The sequence below is a fragment of the Sphaeramia orbicularis genome, chromosome 19, assembly GCF_902148855.1.
Source record: "Sphaeramia orbicularis chromosome 19, fSphaOr1.1, whole genome shotgun sequence".
In the NCBI taxonomy this organism is placed as follows: domain Eukaryota; kingdom Metazoa; phylum Chordata; class Actinopteri; order Kurtiformes; family Apogonidae; genus Sphaeramia; species Sphaeramia orbicularis.
The window spans coordinates 28,546,100-28,565,030 of NC_043975.1; the positions used below are offsets into that span (position 1 = coordinate 28,546,100).

Consider the following 18,931-nt stretch of genomic DNA (forward strand, 5'->3'; position numbering starts at 1 on the left):
ATTAATCAGTTATTTTCCTACTTCTCCTTATTGAATCTATTGGTATTACATTGGTTCAACCTCTACTACAGCAGCAGGAAGTTGTGCCATAATGTCACTAATTGCAGTTTTATGTCTAATAATTAATCATCAACTCAAATTGTGACAACGCTTGTGTATCACGATCTGTTTAACACTATTATTATTTGATTTTCAAGGTTAAATTTACTTCCAATGCTGATGAAAAGCTGTAAGTTGCTAACACATTACACTGAAATCCTTGAAATTTACATTATTACACTATTTTTTTAGACCATCTGGTAGTTTACTGCTTACCTTTGGTCCATTTCAGGTCATTCAATGGCTTAAATTTCAATAAAATTGGAAAGAATGGGTGGTTCTGATCCGTAGTGTATAAAATTTCATTTAAATTTTAAAATAAAGTGTACTTTTTCAGCAGGGCAGAGGGACAGAGGAGCATATTGTGTACTCTGCAGGGCATCTAATAGTGTTTATGCATGCTGAGCAGATGTATTGAGGGGACTATATGATGATGATCTGACATACAGGCGGATTTTTCTCTGTTATTCACCAGGCGGTCATGTTGTTCTCACACTTTGCACAGCATGAGGGGCAGAGCTGTAATGCTTAATCTCTGTAGGTGCCGTGATTTAACAGCAAAAATCATCGATCAGTGCCATTGAATTATACAGCAATTTTCCTCCTTGATGTTTTTCAGGATTTGAGACTTGAATAAAAACATAAAAACACACTGTTTTGATGGAGAGGTGTGACTGGGACAAACAGGATTTTAATATTAATGAACATTACTCTGCTGTGATTGAAGTTGGCAGACCAAAATGTCATAAGAGAGGATTATAAATGATTTTCTTTGCAAACATCTCCAGGTGTGTGTATTCTTTCTGAATCACACTGAGTCATGAATGCTGAGAGATATGACATGCAGTCTGATTGTCTCTTATCAGTCACTTTACAGCTTTGAGCTTGACTAACGAAAGAAATTTCCCAAAATATGACAGTGGATGTTTAATAATGAGTTTTACAAGTTCAGTCAAAATAAGAAAAAGCGGTATCTCTGGAGTATTGGAAATCACTAATAAGATTCAGCACATTTAACATTGAATAGATAACATGCCTCCCTTCATTTCATAATTAAGGAACCTGCCCGATGGGGCTCATTAAAGGGTCTCTCATCAAGATATTCCACCTCATAATAAAACGCTTACACTCATATGAGCTGAACTTGCTCTAAATGTGACAGACAAGACATAAATCAAAGGGAAACCCTGAATAAACCAGTGGCTACAAACGGGCACATGGGCCTTCTGGACAGGGTGATGAGTGTGAAAATGATCTAAACCATATATTCTATGGCCTTTGTCGACAACAGATGTCAACCAGCAGACCTGATCGCTGAGGCCGATTTCAAACTGTCGTATTTCTAATGCAGTGTCAGCTGCACTTCAGTCCACATAGCGTTTTGGACACAAAGGACATGAAAGAACCTCATTCACTGCAACAGAGGACGATCAAGAAAGACTCCTAAAAGAAAAATAGTATGTTCAAATGAACTTATTTGACAAAAATATATCTAACATAGTCTTAATATTATAGCTAATGTTGAACTATAGATTTAATGGTTACATTTGACTGTATCATATGATTTGTTACATTTGCACTATTTACACTAACTAATGCCTTGTTACATTAGCTGTTTACACTGTTCACACGGTTACATGGATGTTTACATTATTTACGATGTTACATTTTCACATTTTTATACTACTTTTAATATTCTTAACTCTACCTTTTCATACAGTGTATCTCTAATTTGCACATATTTAGATTCCACACTACTACAAATCTTATATTTTTCTAATATACAGTATGTCTATTTTTTTATTATTTAGATGTAAATGCACTGTTGCAACTGTGGTGTCGGTCACTGTGGTCACTGTCGAGACCACCTGCAATTTTGTTCCACAATTGGTGTGAAGACAATAAAGCCTATTCTATTCTATTCTATTCTATTCTATTCTATTCTATTCTATTCTATTCTATTCTGTTCTATTCTAATCTATTCTATTCAGTAACACGCTGAAACAATGGCTTGCATAATATCTGATGCATGCTAAATTTTCTTGTTTCAAGGCCTACTATTGGGTGGAAATTCTATTCTATTCTATTCTATTCTATTCTATTCTATTCTATTCTATTCTATTCTATTCTATTCTATAGCAAAGCAAAATGTGTTTGCAATGTCCAGTATGTGATCTTAAGATCTAAGTTTGTGACTATTTCTGTCATACAGTGGTGGGGCAGTCAGTAGTAGAACATTTTTTCAGGACACCCTTGAATTATTACACGATCTCAAATACTGTCGTGAAATCTTTTTTGTGTTTCACAAGGTGTGGCTGCATCAGACAGACACAAAAAAATGCAAATGATTTTTTTGTTTATTGTTAACAAGAAAAAAATTATAAACTGAATTCTTGACAGTTTCAATGTCATACCCTGGATGTGTTTCATTATGTCGCTGAAACACCTAGTTTTAACCTTGATGGAACAAAGCATGCGGCAGAAGCATGTGGGATTCAAGAATAGCACAATACTTGGCAGACTTTAAGGACTTAAGAGTGATACTTAATGCAATATATCATAGTACTTTCTTCTGCTATGTGAAAGACCCTCTGAACTGCAACTACACTCTGAAAATGGCAAATTTTGACAAAGACACATGTCCTTAAACTGGGATTTAGTCATTTAAGTACCATTATGCAAACTTCTTTACGGATGTTACTTTGCAAATGAAGCGCCAAACAAACCAAATAACTTTGACCCTGTATCCAGAATGATGGTGCAGGTTCCACACCAGACCGATCTACAGCCCTGGAAAAGTGGAAATGTGGAGAAACAGCAGGTCTGGTTACATGAGACCACAGATTTTTAGTGTCCACACCTCAGTCACCTACTATAAAAAGTAAAAAACAGAGATGTCTTTATTGGTTCTGAGATAATGTAGAGACATAATGGTGGATTCACACACTCAATAAAGATATTAAAAGATTATTCAAAGGTAATAATAACTTAGCCATTGTAATTTCTAGGATGACATCTTGTATTCCATCTGTGTAATTGGATCCTCCTAAATCCCCTGAAATCTTACACACTGGACCTTTAATATATGCAATTTCATTATATTTCATGATATATATTTGCAGTGGTAAGAAATAACATCTTACGTAAAGAAGCCTGGTTACTTTGCAGCCTCTTTAAACTGAAATTTCTGACCTTAAAGGTATCACTGAGAAAAACAGCAGCGCTCTATAGGAGGACAAATATAGAATAAATGCAACATGTGTTCAAAGTGCCTTTCACGCACAAGTGCGTTACGTAAAAGTACAAAGGGAGTGTGTTGTTATGAGAAACCAAACAGACAAGAATTAAAAGGAAGCAGCTTTTGTAAGCAATAAACATCAAAATCATGACAACCCCATGTGGAGTCGCAGCTTGGTGTGGCTTCTTTCCAGACGACTGTGCTTCATTGCGCCAACGGTATACAGCAGACACATATCAAACACACACTTGATATTTCTTCGTCTCGGACTCGAACATGTACTTCAGTAGATTTGTTGCATCCTGGAGTGTTATTATTACAATATTTAGCTGTAAATGTCAAACAATAATTAAACTGTATGTGATGAAATGCTGATATAAACACTGTAAATGAGCTTTAAATGTCAGTATTATTGTCCTCTGAGCTAAATGAATGCAGGATTTAGTGTCTGTTAAGAGACTGCTTTCGATCAGAGGGTTTTTGACAGAGACAGATGGGCTGGGGTTTCTTTGTTCTTTGCTATAACAGCAGGAATCCTCCCATGAGAGGCATCATACTACAGGTCCCAAAGAGGGTCAAAAAAGCTACAGATCAATACACATTAGCTGCTGCTTCAGTGCTGAACATAGATTAGTTGACATCATGGAATCGGAAGACTTGTGTGTGTGTTTGTATGTGTGTGTGTGTGTGTGTGTGTGTGTGTGTGTGTGTGTGAGAGAGTATGGATTCCTCCTTTTTATGAAGAGTCAAGTAAGCACTACCATAATCCAAGATTATGCTAATGATCATGCCAGTTTTGTCCAGAATAGTGCTGCTAAATTCATTTACTCGCACGAATGATTTCCAATAATAATCATCACCGCTGAAATTCATTTGCTACACTGGATTGGCTTATTTATCATCATTTGACCTGGCATGTTGTGCTTTAGGTATTAAAGAAGCAGCTCATCTTTGGTAATACACTCACATTTGATTTCTTTTAAGCTTTAAACTGGTAAAACTTCATATTTCAGAGCATCACAAACTAACTATATGATACAAAGTCCTGCCCACGGTAACAGTGAAAGGTGACTCAGTGATGCACTGAGGGGCTATCACATATAAAACATTACAATGTGTGTGTGTGACTGAAGAACAAATAAATAAAAGCAGGAATTGTGTATTTAGTCACTAAGTCGTAGCAGTGTCACACCAAGGTTATTATCATTAACGAAAATGAACGAAATGACGAAAACTAGAATTGAAAAAACATTTTCGTTAACTGAAATAAATAAAAACTATAATTAGAAGAAAAAACGATAATTAACTGAAACTGTATTGTGTGTTTACAAAACTAACTAAAACGGATAACAATTATGGATAAAATTCCCTTTGTTTTCGTCTTTGTCAATGTCGGATTGATATGAAATCGATTTATTTTGCTCTAGCAATTTTAGCTGCTGGCACCGTTTGATATCTGTCACTTCTCATCACTTATCGTTTAGAGTCGTCTTCTGGTCCCCACTACCTGGAAACATGGAGACTAAAGTTGGGAGAAAGCAGCAGAGTCCTGTATGGGATTTATTTGAATATGACAGAGAAGAAGAGAAAAGATACGACAAAACTAAAACTAAACTAAAAATTTAGAAAAAAATGAAAACTAATAAAAACTAACAAACCTGCTCTAAATACTAACTAAAACTAACTGAATTACAGAAAAAATAGTCAAAACTAAATAAAACTAAACTATAATGAAAAATCCAAAACTATTATAACCTTGCTTCACACAATTAGGCCACTGAACTAAACTAAATAAATTGTACATTGCAATATATTTATGTATCAACACAATAAAAAATTAAAATTATGAGGCTGGAATAGACAGATCATTACTGTAACATACAGACCAAAGGAAGGTGACGTAGAAGAGCTGAGAACATTTTGAAAGATCCATCCCACCCTGAATGGTTCAGGACCATAAAAACACACACAAACAGGCTAAAAAACAGTTTCTATCCCATAATAGTTAAAACAGTAAACTGTAAAAAGCTGAAACATAATACAGTATAATTGGTATAGTGCAATAACTGAAGTATACACTGACGGAATGTTCAGCGCATGTTAGGTGTGTGTGTTTTTATAGATTTATATTTGCTTTTAGCAATTTTAGATGGCATTAAGCCCTTTTTGTAGAGTTTTTATAACAATTATATTTTAACAATATGGTAATTTAATGATATTTTATGACTGTTTGCACCAATGAGACTGCATAGAATTTTGTGGTATGTATACAATGAGAATAAAGACACTGAATTGAATTGAACTGAACTGAATTGAACTGAATTGAATTGAACTGTGAATACAGTTCAGCTGAGGTAAATGGTAAAAATAAGCCCTTACAGCTCTGGAAAAAATGAAGAGACCACTGTCATTTCCTGTGAAATCAGCATGTCTGCATGTATGACAGCCATTCCATTCCATTGTCTGTTGAATTCCAACACAATCACACCTTATTCTACTGAATAAACACCTGATCCTTGTCTTATTTAAGAAGGAGAAGTATAAACACAACTACTGTCTCCATCACTATCTTCTTACAATAGGCAAAAGCAGTGCTATTAGTACTAAGTAATTAGAATCCAAAAATAACTATTGAAAACTACTGGACTTTTGCTCTGACGATGTTCCCAAATTCTGAGGACTGGTTTTTCTATCAGGATAATGCTCCTTGCCTCAGCTAGGTCAAAAAAAGTGTGGATGACGGACCACCAGATGAAGACCCTCGCTTGAACCATATTGAATCTTCCCATTATCTTTCTGAATAAGATGACATGTCAGGTCGTCTGAAAAATGTCAAAGTTAGGTCAAATCAATGAAAATGAAATGCCCCGTCCACAATAACATGGAGACATTCTGAGCAAAAAAATTGTGCCCATGTGACCTTCCTTTCACAAAAATATCTCTGTACAAATGCTCAGACAAACCATTGGACTTTAACCTGTGTACACCGTGGATAAAACTAGACGTAGCAGAGTTAGAGGTAGTTTAGTTATAAACTTAAGTTACATTAAGTGTTGGTTCAGGTTGTCCAAGTGCATTATTTATATGATGTGGTTCGATGCTCAGGTGAGTCCAATCCCCCAAAGGTATCTGTGCTGACCTCGATCTACTGCAGGTCATACTCTGATTTATACAACTGGGTTTGATGTTTCAGGTGCAGTTTCTTTACACAAAGCAGTAAAAGAAATGCACAAAGTAGGGCACGATACCATTGTTTTCCAATCTATCTATTTTCCCAGAAAACATGATTTTTGTGGCCTGAAATGCAATTAATGTGTAAAAGAGAGGCTTAAACATAGAGAAAATATCTGTTTGCAAAATATTAAGTGTGGATGGGTCATAGGTCTAAGTCAGTGTGGGTCAAGTAAGTTAAGTCATAAAGACCCAAACACCCACTGATGACCAAAATCATTTATTGATATTAAAAGTTAAATAACTGTTGATCCACTAATCCTTTCAATAATTGGTGTAAAATACAGTTGGTCATCTTTTCATGGTCATCAGATATGACCCATTTGGATGTTCAGAGGCTCTGTAGTGAACGTGGAAACACCGTCACCCTCTACAACATTATTCACCAGTAAAACCCATGGAGTTTAATAAATGATAGTGAATGGAAACCCTTGTTCTTATGTTCAGTTCGTGATATATTTTACCGAGAAATCCACTTTTTCCTTCATTTTCTCTCTTTTTCATATAATAACCTTCAACTTTAATTTTAGCTTTTATGAACATCAATCATGATCAGTAAATTAAATGTAGGAAAATACCTGATTTTCCCTTAAGAATGCAAAAATACGGATGGTAATAGTACAATAAATGGTGATAAATCACTTAAGAAAAGTTAAAAATAGAGGAAAAACCACTTGGGAACTGCCACAAAAGTAACACTGGATCTTTATGGGTTACATCATAAAAAAGTGGGAATTAAGTCACCTACTTGTGGTATATTCAGTTGCGGAAAAAATTATTAGACCACCCCTTGTTTTCTTCAGTTTCTTTGTCATTTTAATGCCTGGTACAACTAAAGGCACATTTGTTTGGACAAATATAATAATAACAACAAAAGTACCTCATAAGAGTTGAATTTCAGAGCTGATATCTAGCCATTTTCCATGGTTTTCTTGATAATAACCAAAATCACTTAAGTTCTTGCATCAATATCTATGGTATTGTACTGACAAAAACAGTGCTTTTAGGCATTCCATGTTTTCTTTTCTGTCTGTTTTAGTCACATAATACACACAGGAGTTAGTACTTGATTGCATAACCATTTTTTTTGTAGGTGGGGGCACGGTCTATACATACTGTCACTTACACTAGCTTGAAACGAAACTGAAACTTAACATACTTTAAACGTCCGACTCCCGACTTCTATGCCTCTCTTATACAGTGGATCTTACATGAAATTTTCACAACTTCTAGCCTGTATCCACTGGACCCCCTCCGCTGCTTTATGGGCCCCCGACAAATGCTGGGCCCCATGAATTTGTTACGTTTACCCCTCCTTATCGGCGCCCCAGGTTCCCTATGTCAGTGCATGCTGATGTTAACCCCTTATCATCGACTGTTGCAAATTTGTATCAGATCGTTTCCATTACAGAATCAGCCAGGATAGCGTATGTATTCCCCCAATGCTGGTTCAGGCATATTTGATATCTACCTAGTCAGGATGCTGAAATTTATTTTGTGGCATCAATAAAACCATCTATTTTATTACTTTTTCATTACTACTGATCATTATGCATGTTGTTGCAAATTTGCACCATACTCAAATTTCAATCTATTTTATGTGCTATTGTCAAATTAACCATCTCCACTTAATTTAACATCCGCATAAAGGCAAAAACACAGACAATTTTTTTCTAATATTCTTGTATATAAATTCAGGCATTAAAGGGTTTTAATCTAAAATCGCTTTTTCCAAAATTAGGGTCAGGGTAAAAATGGATGGAAGCCGTTTTTATTGGAGCAAATAAAATACATAACAATATGAAGGAAGAGATACCTCAGACCTCATGTTAACCAAATCTGTGCACAATATAAAACACACCATGAGATAAAATTGATTGTAAAAAGAAACTTTGACAGTGTTGTGACAGTGGAAAAGTCAACCAGTTGTGTGTCTGTTTGTGTGTTGTATGTGTATGTGTTATTGTGACAGTGTGTTGCTGCCTACATAACATTACAAGCTGATGGTAGAAGTCATTTGCTCCAACAATCCATCTTCTTAATTCAACACTGTTTTGAATAGCTTTGTAAAAATGTAAACCTTGCAGTAGTTTGTGACTTATTTATCAGTTTTGGTTCAGGGGAAACACTTTTTTTTTTCTCTGTGTTCTTTTTGTTTTGTTTGTTTGTGAAGCGTATTTGAGTGTCCAAAAAAGCGCTATATAAGTGTGATGTATTATTATTATAAAATCTATTGTGTGTATTTGTGTAACCGTGATCTGCATAAAACCACAAGTAGTCATTTTAATACTGCTGTTTGCTTATTGACTGAACCATGTGTAAAGTAAGATTTAGGTTTTAGAAGGTATATTGTTTTACTTGATGGACCATAACACATCTGTGTGTTGTGTCAGGACTTTTCCCTGAAGCCAGGATCTGTTTTTGTATCTACTCATAAGGTGAAGAGGCTGTAAGTGCAGAGAGACCTGCATCTCAGGAGATTCTCAATGTGTGTTTATTCTCACAGGGCGAGGTTGGACTGAGCAGAGAACTTGGCAGAACAATAAACAACCATGTTAATACTAAAGCATCACCAGCTTATGAATACACCTGAGAAAAGCGCTCACCTATACTCAACAGACAGGCTGTGAAATAAACAACATCTTTACGGGTAGCCAGTCTGAAGGATGAAACAATATGAAGAGATGATACCAAACACTGGTGTCTTCACCTGTTTACTGGTTCCACTGATCCCTCATTACTTTCCACTGGGAATCCCGGTGAGATCGCTGTGGAGACGCACATTTATTTCCCAGGATGGTGCATTTGCAGAGTGCATCGCCGTATCAGCACCTTGGATAGTGCTTGTAAATATGTTTTATTTGGAAACATTTGTGAGCTAATTTACCAGCTGTGCTGTTATATTCAACTATTATGTGCCTTAGCGTTTATGGAAAATAAATTTCCACATCCATTATTTCTGGTTGAAAACACATAGAAAACTAATGTCTTTTTTTCTCTTTAGAAATTACATTAGAGCATAATGGAGTTTCATTATGCCATCATGTCTGCATTGTGCCCTTTTTTTTTACTCTTATTTGCCTCGGGAAAAGTTAAGGAGAAACATAATTGTCTTGATTTGAGCTTTATGGAGAATAACGATGAAGCACAAGTGAGAGAATAACCCGCCCTCAGTGACTTTAGATTTTCCTCAATTATATCGTATGTTCAGAATTAGTTTTTGTAGCATTTACCGCCTCCTTTAGTCTGCTTTCTTCTTTGCTCATATTTCAACAGTGTTTCTATTGTGGCATCAGCCTGTGCAGATTACACTGGTCTGTAATGTTCTAGAAATGATCTGCCTCAGGTTAAATGTGCTAAATCTTAGTCTTTAGTAAAATAAATTGGAAAACAAATGACACGATTGCTGGTTAGTTGATGTTTCAGTGTATATGATAGTGTTATTACACATAAATATTGGTTTAATTACATTTATACAATAGATTTATAAATCTTCCACTTGAAAGACCCTGAACAGTGAATGTAATTTAATGTGCAGACAGTTTTTGAAGTACATCTGGAAGCTCTGAGTCATTTTAGCTAAAACCCATTCTCTTATTAAATCTCAGAATTTTACATCTTGACTCAAGACTGTATCTTGGAAACAACAGCCAAGCAGCATTTTTGACGTCATTGTCCTTATTCATTAGTGACTCATACTTAATAAATTTCAGTACCTTTATTCTGACATTTTAATTGTAGACCAGTGTTATCAGCTGTCAGATTTTTTATTTTCAATCACAAATATCCTGCTGTAAAGCTATACATGACACATTAAATAACAGAAAACCTGTGGAAACTCGAAGCCCCCAGCATACAGCTTGTGCTGCTTTCACCTGTACATGCAATAACTTATGTCCGAGGGCAAATATATCATCTGTTATTTTGCAACACTCGGCTTCTTCAACTTCTTAAGATAGCAGCTAACCAAAAGACATTACTCTGCATAGCTGTAGCCTACATAGGCTTGGTGTGCGAGTGAAAGTGCTTACTGGGCAGCTGTGCAAATGATTTCTTTACAGCTTCCCGTCCTATTGCCCCACAGTATTTCATCAGTGTAGTTTGGATAGTGTGGCTTCAGATTGAGATTTCATATTATTTCACAAAAAGACAGCTTTGATTTTAGATCTGTTAACGTTTTTAGGAAATGTGTTTTGACATTTGCAAAGTTAATAAACTGTTACTATTTAAGAAAATACATATGAAAATGCTCACTATTTCTAATCTTTGTGAACTTGTACACAAGCAGTGAATTTTCACACAGACAGACACTAAATCTTTTCCGTGCTGTTGCTGATCACAGCTACCGTCTGTACCGAACTGGAGATGACAGTGAGGCTGAGCTACAGCTGTGTACGAGTCGGTTCACTGGTGATAGTGTGTGTGTGTGTGTGTGTGTGTGTAGGTGTGTGTGTGTGTGTGTGTGTATGTGTGTGTGTGATTGGTGGAGACCACGGGTGGTTTATGGGGACTATCAGAACCACATCCACTCTCCCCTGTTCCTTTCACCTGTTATTGAATTAATCATCCTTGTTTTCTGTGGACACTAAGACCACTCGTACAAACTGCTATAACAAAGAGTGGAAAATTAGATTTTGTGAGTATGTATGTATGTGCATTTATTCATGTGTAAAACCCCAGAGGCTGCAGATCATTGGGGTTAAAAAAAATAGTCATGGCTTTAGTTTGACATTTTTGATCACAGATATACACATGCACAAACAAATTTTGCTTTTGGGTACAAATGTTGATGGCAGATCACAAATTATGGTAAATATGGCTACTTATTTTTGGGATGTGACACACATATCGTACATGTACGCTGGCCTCCAGGTGTGTTGATGTTATGTCATAACTCATTATGACTGATTAACTAACCTGGGCTTTATTTTAATGGGTGGTGTTTGTCAAGCCACCGATTGTCTGGAGAAATAAGTCATTTTGATACCTCTGAATCAGAGGCGATTTCTCATAGACTGCCCTAAAATTATGAAAATTAAATGGTCAAATATGTACGGTTGTGTTGACATTTCATTGACTACAAATGTGTTAGAACACGTTCATCTCACAGACGAGTTCGTTCAGAATCAGCTTTATCACAAATCAGCGGACTCGATGTTGTTCACTTCTCATACATTCCCGTTGCGCTGTTTTCTCATACATCTCTGCTCAGTGCATTTGCCCGTAGACGCTCAGCGTCCATGCACTTCAATGGGACTGAGTGGAACAGTTTTTTTCAGTGCCTCAAAACTTGACGGTAATTGTATAAATGCCACAATGTTGTCCCGCCCCCGGATGCTCTGCGTCTCTGGGGGTGAATGGAGCTGTGGGCGGAGCTCGGCCGGGCTGGACGCCGAGCTTCCATGTGCTGATTGGAGGATCAGTTGAAAGGCTGAATCCCATTTTATTGACAGCTATTTTGAGATCTACTCCTTCACTTGACAGAGTTCAGTTTAATACTGTCGCACATTCTGCTGTGAAATTGAGAGAGAAACTACTACGAAATTACGTGTTCATTTCTTGCACTGTAAATAAAACACACTCATTGTACTTCCTTGTTTCAATTTAACATAATTTCAACGTTTTCTTGTTTACTTGGTACGATAAGGTCACTGACCATTTTCTTAAAAAGGAACGGAGGGCCGAATTTATGTTCAAATAACTTGACTTTTTTTTTTAATGTAAGCTGACAATGATCTTCCCCTGTCTGACAGACGAGCAGCTGCCACTGCTCTGAATACATAGCCTGTCCACTTTGTACCTCTGACCACAGTTATGGGTAAATTACAGTTTTACAAAATGCACCATCCTTTATGTCTGTGAGGTATCACATGATCGCTTCTTTTTTATACATAACAATGTAGCCAAAATCAGGATTTTTTTTTTTTTTTTTTTACACATAACGTGGCTGAACTTAGACCAAACCGACTGAATCAACCCCAGATAATATCATTGCCCCCACAGGCTTGTACAGCAGGCACTAAGCATGATGGGTAATCCCTCTGGAACAGGGTCAATCTGGACTCATCAGACCACATGACCATTGTCCATTGAAACACAGTCTAATTTTTATGCTGTCTATCAAACTGATGGTTGTTTCAGAAATGAGAATTTTCTCACTGAAGGGTTAAAGAACTTGTTGCAGGTAAAATAAATTAATCGCTGCAGTATTTATCCAAAGGGAGGGTCTGAGCTATTTGCTTTGCTTTGTTAAATCCATTTGATTTTTGTTTTGGTCATGCTATGTGTATTACTCTATAACTACTCATGTCTAAAATATAATTAAACACTAGGACATTGAATTGTTTAGATAATTTCTAAAAATGTCAATATCTGCAAAGTAAATTTTATCAGCATTATGCGCTGAATAAGTAAGCCTGTAGATTTTTGTTTATTAATGACATTATGTTACCAAACTGTGGCAAATACGTTCATTTCATTATGTTATAAAACTGGTTTAAGTGTAAAAATGCCACAAATATACAGTCATGGCCAAAAGGTCTGGGAATGACACAAATGGATTCTTTGCTTAAAAGTTAATTGTCAGTAGAAATCTCTGAAACCTATATAATACTTCTAATTGTTCAGAGACACATGAAAAAATAAATAAATAAATAAATAACTTGTGTCATTCCCAAAACTTTTGTTCGTGACTGTACAATTAACGAGTTGAAAGAGGCAAATTTAGGAAATAAGTACACATTTGAATAAAAATATATAGAAGCTGAAAAAGACAATGAAAGATTTCTACCATAATGTAATGCTTCTCTATGTTGAAATGGAAAAAAAAGTATAATTTAGGAACATATATTGACGCCAAGGTAACAGTGAGAGTATAAAAAGCTGTTTACTATAGTAGGACTCTTTTAACAAGGTAACATGGCTAAATGTGGATGAAATAAGATGTTTGAAATTGGGTTAAATATAGGTATCCAAGTGCAGTTATACAGGATAAAAACAAGAATAATTACAATCTGTTTCACTTATTTGACAAAAAGTTATTTTCAGCTCACTTCAGCTTTGTATTTATGTCATAATGAGTGTTTTTAATAAACATGTAGATGTGGATTGATGGATTGAGAGTCAGTTATTTTCTATGGGAATTTTCTGTTGAGCACATTTTTGTTCGGTTGCCAAAGCCCAGTGTATGGAGTCAAAAGCACGTCGTGTTGGAGACAATGTGGAAAGGGAAAGGGAATGTTGTCCCCTCCAGATAGGAATGTGTCCCCTTCCCCACGTCACAATGCTCAATTGTGTCCAGGCCCCTAGCAAAAGAAAAAAAAAAAACGCCATTCTGAAATACCAGGTGACACTTTGTGAGAGCCATTCATTATATCAGTGTCACATGTCTGTCTGTTGGCTTATTCAAGTCTGTCAGACCGACAGACTCAGGGCTGTGGACGAGGGCTCTATTCAGTTTCGAAAGCAATGAATCACACCCACTCACTGTCATCCACAGAGAAGCTTACTTCATTGTAATTACATTTAATCATAGTTATTACTGCCAAAGAGCACTGTAATGACTCACATCATGATAAAAAAGTTAAGTCTTGAGCAAAGTAAGTAAATTACACATAATGCACTTGGAAACATTATCATGCCAGTATGTTTTTTTTTGGTCTCCCATAGGTTCATCTTACTATGACAATGTGCGGCCGCTAGCTTACCCGGACTCTGATGCTGTCCTCATCTGCTTTGACATCAGCCGTCCGGAGACAATGGACAGCGTGCTGAAAAAGGTCAGTATCACATTAACACAAGTGTGAATGTGCCCTTTTTAATTTTTGCTTTTTTTTTAACATAGCTGAGACATTTAGAAGGACACTTTACCCCCTGGACAGTGCAGACAGGACTAAAGAGAAGAAAATAGGAAAAGAAAAAAAAACAAAAAACAAACAGGACTAAAGGTTGACTGATATGGGTTTTTTTTTAAGGTTGATGCAGATTTTTAAAAAATTTGATCAACTGATGGCCGCTATCTAGAGCCGATTTTTGAGGCTGATATTTAAGACTGATTTTATTTTATTTTTTAAAGCACATTGACCGAAAAATACAATTGAAACACTCCGATAATTAAGATTTTTATGCAGCAATATAAATGAAATTATTAATACATGCACACATAGTACTCTTTTAACAGTTTTTGAACTTCATGTGCTGCCCACACAGATGCCTGATGAAATATCTTATAACATTTTTACTACTGATCAAATATCCACTTTTAAAGAAAAAAAAATTAAAGCAGATGGCTGATATTGAAAAAAATCAATATATCAGCCATCCGATATATAAGGCAAGGCAAGGCTGCTTCAGGATGAATTACATATTTGAATAACTGAGTCCCAGTTACACTTTATGTATCTAGAATAAATCTCACTGTCATAAAAAAAAGAGATAAAAATATGTTATTCCAGCTTTATGGGTAACAATGTAGATCTACAGTTTGTCTTTGTCCTTATTATTGTCCATCAGCACCTGTTCCTTTAAGTTCATAGGGCTCTCTTTAACTTCATATCACTCCTGAACAGTTAAGAGGTCAATTATTTTGTGCTTTATACTTTGCATTACACTACTTTTTTTCTGTTTAGAGAAAAAAATGCTGTAAATCATATACGGTTTGATAGGATGACTTGGAATGGTGAATATATGATAGTGTCATTGCATATGTACATAGGTTTATGCACACTTTTATAGAAGACTTATAAAAATTAAACTAGAAGGAATCTGAAAAGTGAATGTTTTCCAGTGTGCTGACAGTGTTTTCATGTAAACATGGTTTCTCACAGACTAAGACTCCCTTTTGATTAAAACTCATTCTCTCATTAATTCATAGAATTCACAGTTTGACCCAATACTGTAAACACTCTGGCCAAGTTGCACTTTTAACTGAACTTGTCTTTACTAGCCATCCACATTTCGCCAAGTTTTTCCAGTTTTATTCCGGAAGCGTTTTGCCCTTAGACCAGTGTCATCTGTGCAGTTTTAAAATGAACAAAGTCTTGAAATTTTAATGTATGTAAATGAACAAATATTGTATTAGTTGGTCTCTGTTGTTCATTTTTCTCTTTTCTGTGGCATGAAAATTGTATTAGTGTTTGCTTTATATGTCTCCTCAAATCCTGACACATGACGTATGGAACTATACAGTAACATTGCCTACTTTAAGCACAAAACTTCCCCATAATTGTTATAATTTCTGTTGATAGGAAGAAAGATAGCCGCTATTTTTTATTTTTGTCAGCTAACACGCATTCAGCTTCACACATTCCTGCAGTCGGCATCATCACTCATCATCACATTATCAATACAACAAAACCCAATCTATTATAGAAGCCGAATTCCTCACATCTCCAGGGGTCCACGTGAGAGCTAACTTAAACTTTGACCTTGCTATATGCCTTTAGTATTAGCGCTGAATATATTGATCTACAATGCATGCACAGGATGCCACAGTGACATGTTGAGGGTCAGTCTATTCAGAGTTTAGAGGCAAAATGGAGCCACCTTTCTCCTCGAGTACCTCAAGCATGTAATTTAAGTGTTTGAGTATGGTAATGTGCATTCATGCGTCGCTTCTGTTTACTTTAGCGCGCTTTATTTTTGCCTTATTTTAGTCTTCACTTCTCAAATCATGCCCTTGCACTATATAGCACTTTATCCTTTGCCATTTCCGACAGCATTCCGCCTATCCAACTACTGCACCCTCCAGTTTTCTCTTAAGAAACCCTATTATTGCTCAACATTACTAAGCTACAAAAATACCCCTTTACTTCCTACCCCCGCCTTTCTCTCTTTGTTCTCCTCAGTCCAATCTCTCATTCCAATCTCCCATGTTAGGCTTCCTCTATCTCTCTTTTATCTAGCATTAACCAGCTAATAATGTTATCCCTTCCTCTACTATTCCGCTCCACTCCTTTCCATCTTTTCTTTTTTTTTTTTCTAATTTTCTGTCTTCCCTGCCTGTCTGAATTGAAGTATCAAGTGTTGATAGTGAAATACGAAAGATTATGAAGGCTGTGAAGAGGCAGCCACTACAACCTTCAAGGCTGCTACATCCAATATCCTCAGACGTGATATTTAATTATGAAGAAGGTCGGGAAGACGACGCACGCTCAAAGGCTAATGATGCAAGGGTGTACAGCTGTAATTACAGGTCGACTAACAAACCGTTGTCTCAGTGTGGCTGAATTAATTATCTCTGGGTCGGTCAGTATGGAAACTTTAACAGCAAAAACAAAAAATAGACCAAATTCTGCCCCAGATACACTCATCAGTAAAGTAAAATATGGAATATATTTGTAGCCAGAAAACTGTGACAATTCAATTTCTTTTCTGTGACTTAGCGAACACAGGTCCTCCTTAAAGGGGTTATATTTAGCATTACTACATTCAAATATTAAAAATGACCTAAAATGATCACTACATTGTTTAGAATAAGGAACACTAAAGCTCTGCCACAGATACCAGGGAATTAGATTGTACAGATATGAACTGAATATATTCACATGGATGCGACAACGGATCTATGTGACCACTAGAGGGAGTAGTGAGTCTCTCTGAAACAAATTTTACCATCTAGGAAAGTGACAACATCATAAAAGTTAGAAGCACAATTGTTGTTTTATCCACTGGTCACAGCTCTAAATGAAAAGAATGGAGTTTGATACTGAAATCATAGTGTTTCTTCTACATGGGTGAGTTTGATTATGAGGCTTAGGATGGTATAAAGTTATTATGTCATGTAATTATCTTTGCTAAATTTACCGTTTGTTGATCCATGGTTCAGACTGAACTGTGACAGTTCTGACCTTAATAATAATAATAATAATAATAATAATTATAATAATAATGGATAAGATTTATGTAGCGCTTTTCTATGAATGCATACTCAAAATGCATACAGTGGATCCATTATTCATTCACTCAAACATTCACACTCTGGTTATGGTAAACTACACATGTACAGGGTGGGGAAGCAAAATTTACAATATTTTGAGGCGGGGATTGAAAGACAGTGTATGACCAATTAATTTACTGAAAGTCAAGAGAATTTATTTGCCACAAGAAAATTGACATAATAGAAAATGTTTTTATTCTATGTGTCCTCCTTCTTTCTCAATAACTGCCTTCACACGCTTCCTGAAACTTGCGCAAGTGTTCCTCAAATATTCGGGTGACAACTTCTCCCATTCTTCTTTAATAGTATCTTCCAGACTTTCTCGTAATAGTTTTGCTCATAGTCATTCTCTTCTTTCCATTATAAACAGTCTTTATGGACACTTCAACTATTTTTGAAATCTCCTTGGTGTGACGAGTGCATTCAGCAAATCACACACTCTTTGACGTTTGCTTTCCTGATTACTCATATGGGCAAAAGTTTCTGAAAAGGTATGGATAATAGTGTTAGGTATGATTATGACATCAATATATGTTTGGTTTCAAAACAACTGACGTAGTGCCTGCTGAGAAAAAACAACTAAATGTTCATTGTAAATTTTGCTTCCCCACCCTGTAACCACAGCTGCCCTTGTTTAGATGATTCCAAACATTCATTCATTCATTATCTGAACCCGCTTTATCCTCACTAGGGTCACAGGGGTCGCCCTGAACATGTCGCCAGTTCATTGCAGGGCTGATATATAGAAACAAACAACCACTCACATTCACACCTATGGGAAATTTAGATGAACCCAGTGTTTTTCAACCTTGGGGTCGGGACCCCACGTGGTGTTCAAAATGTTCTGTACTAAGTAAAAGTATATAGGTATTATGTGCAAAATACATTTTCAAGTATAAAAAGTAGAAGTACTCATAGTGCATGTCTTAAAGCAGTGTTTTTAAACCTTGGGGTCGGGACCCCACATGGGGTCGCCTGGAATTCAGATGGGGTCACCTGAAATTTCTAGTAATTGATCGAAAATAAAATTAAAAAAACTTACTAATAAAAATTATATGGTGAGTTGGGGGAGACAATCACAATACATAAAAGACATGACAAACTGTGAAGCTGAAACTGAGGCACTGTGGTTCTGTTTATCTGTCAAATGTTCATTGTGGTCGGTTTCAGATGCTGCAGCTCTTTCATAATTCATAGTTTGAGTTCTTGTTTGTTCAGTATTAATTGTCAGCCTTGTAAATACAAGCTGGACTGAATACAAGCTTGTTGGCAACATAGTATAGCAAACTATTACATGATCAAAAACAAATTAATTTTAGCAAAAAAAATGTCTGGGGTCGCCAGAAATTTGCGATGTTAAAATGGGGTCACGAGCCAAAAAAGGTTGGGAACCACTGGATTAACCTATCAGTGCATGTCTTTGGATG

The 18,931-nt window shown here is 36.1% G+C and overlaps 1 protein-coding gene across 1 annotated transcript in view; it reads left to right on the forward strand.

Annotated features, from left to right (window-relative positions):
* LOC115410632 (rho-related GTP-binding protein RhoN-like) overlaps window positions 1-18,931 on the forward strand; it is a 58,656-nt gene that overhangs the window by 28,488 nt on the left and 11,237 nt on the right. Inside the window, exon 3 of the mRNA XM_030122355.1 lies at window positions 14,237-14,346. Within this exon, the coding sequence (XP_029978215.1) occupies window positions 14,237-14,346 (110 nt within the window). The remainder of the gene's footprint in view (window positions 1-14,236; window positions 14,347-18,931) is intronic.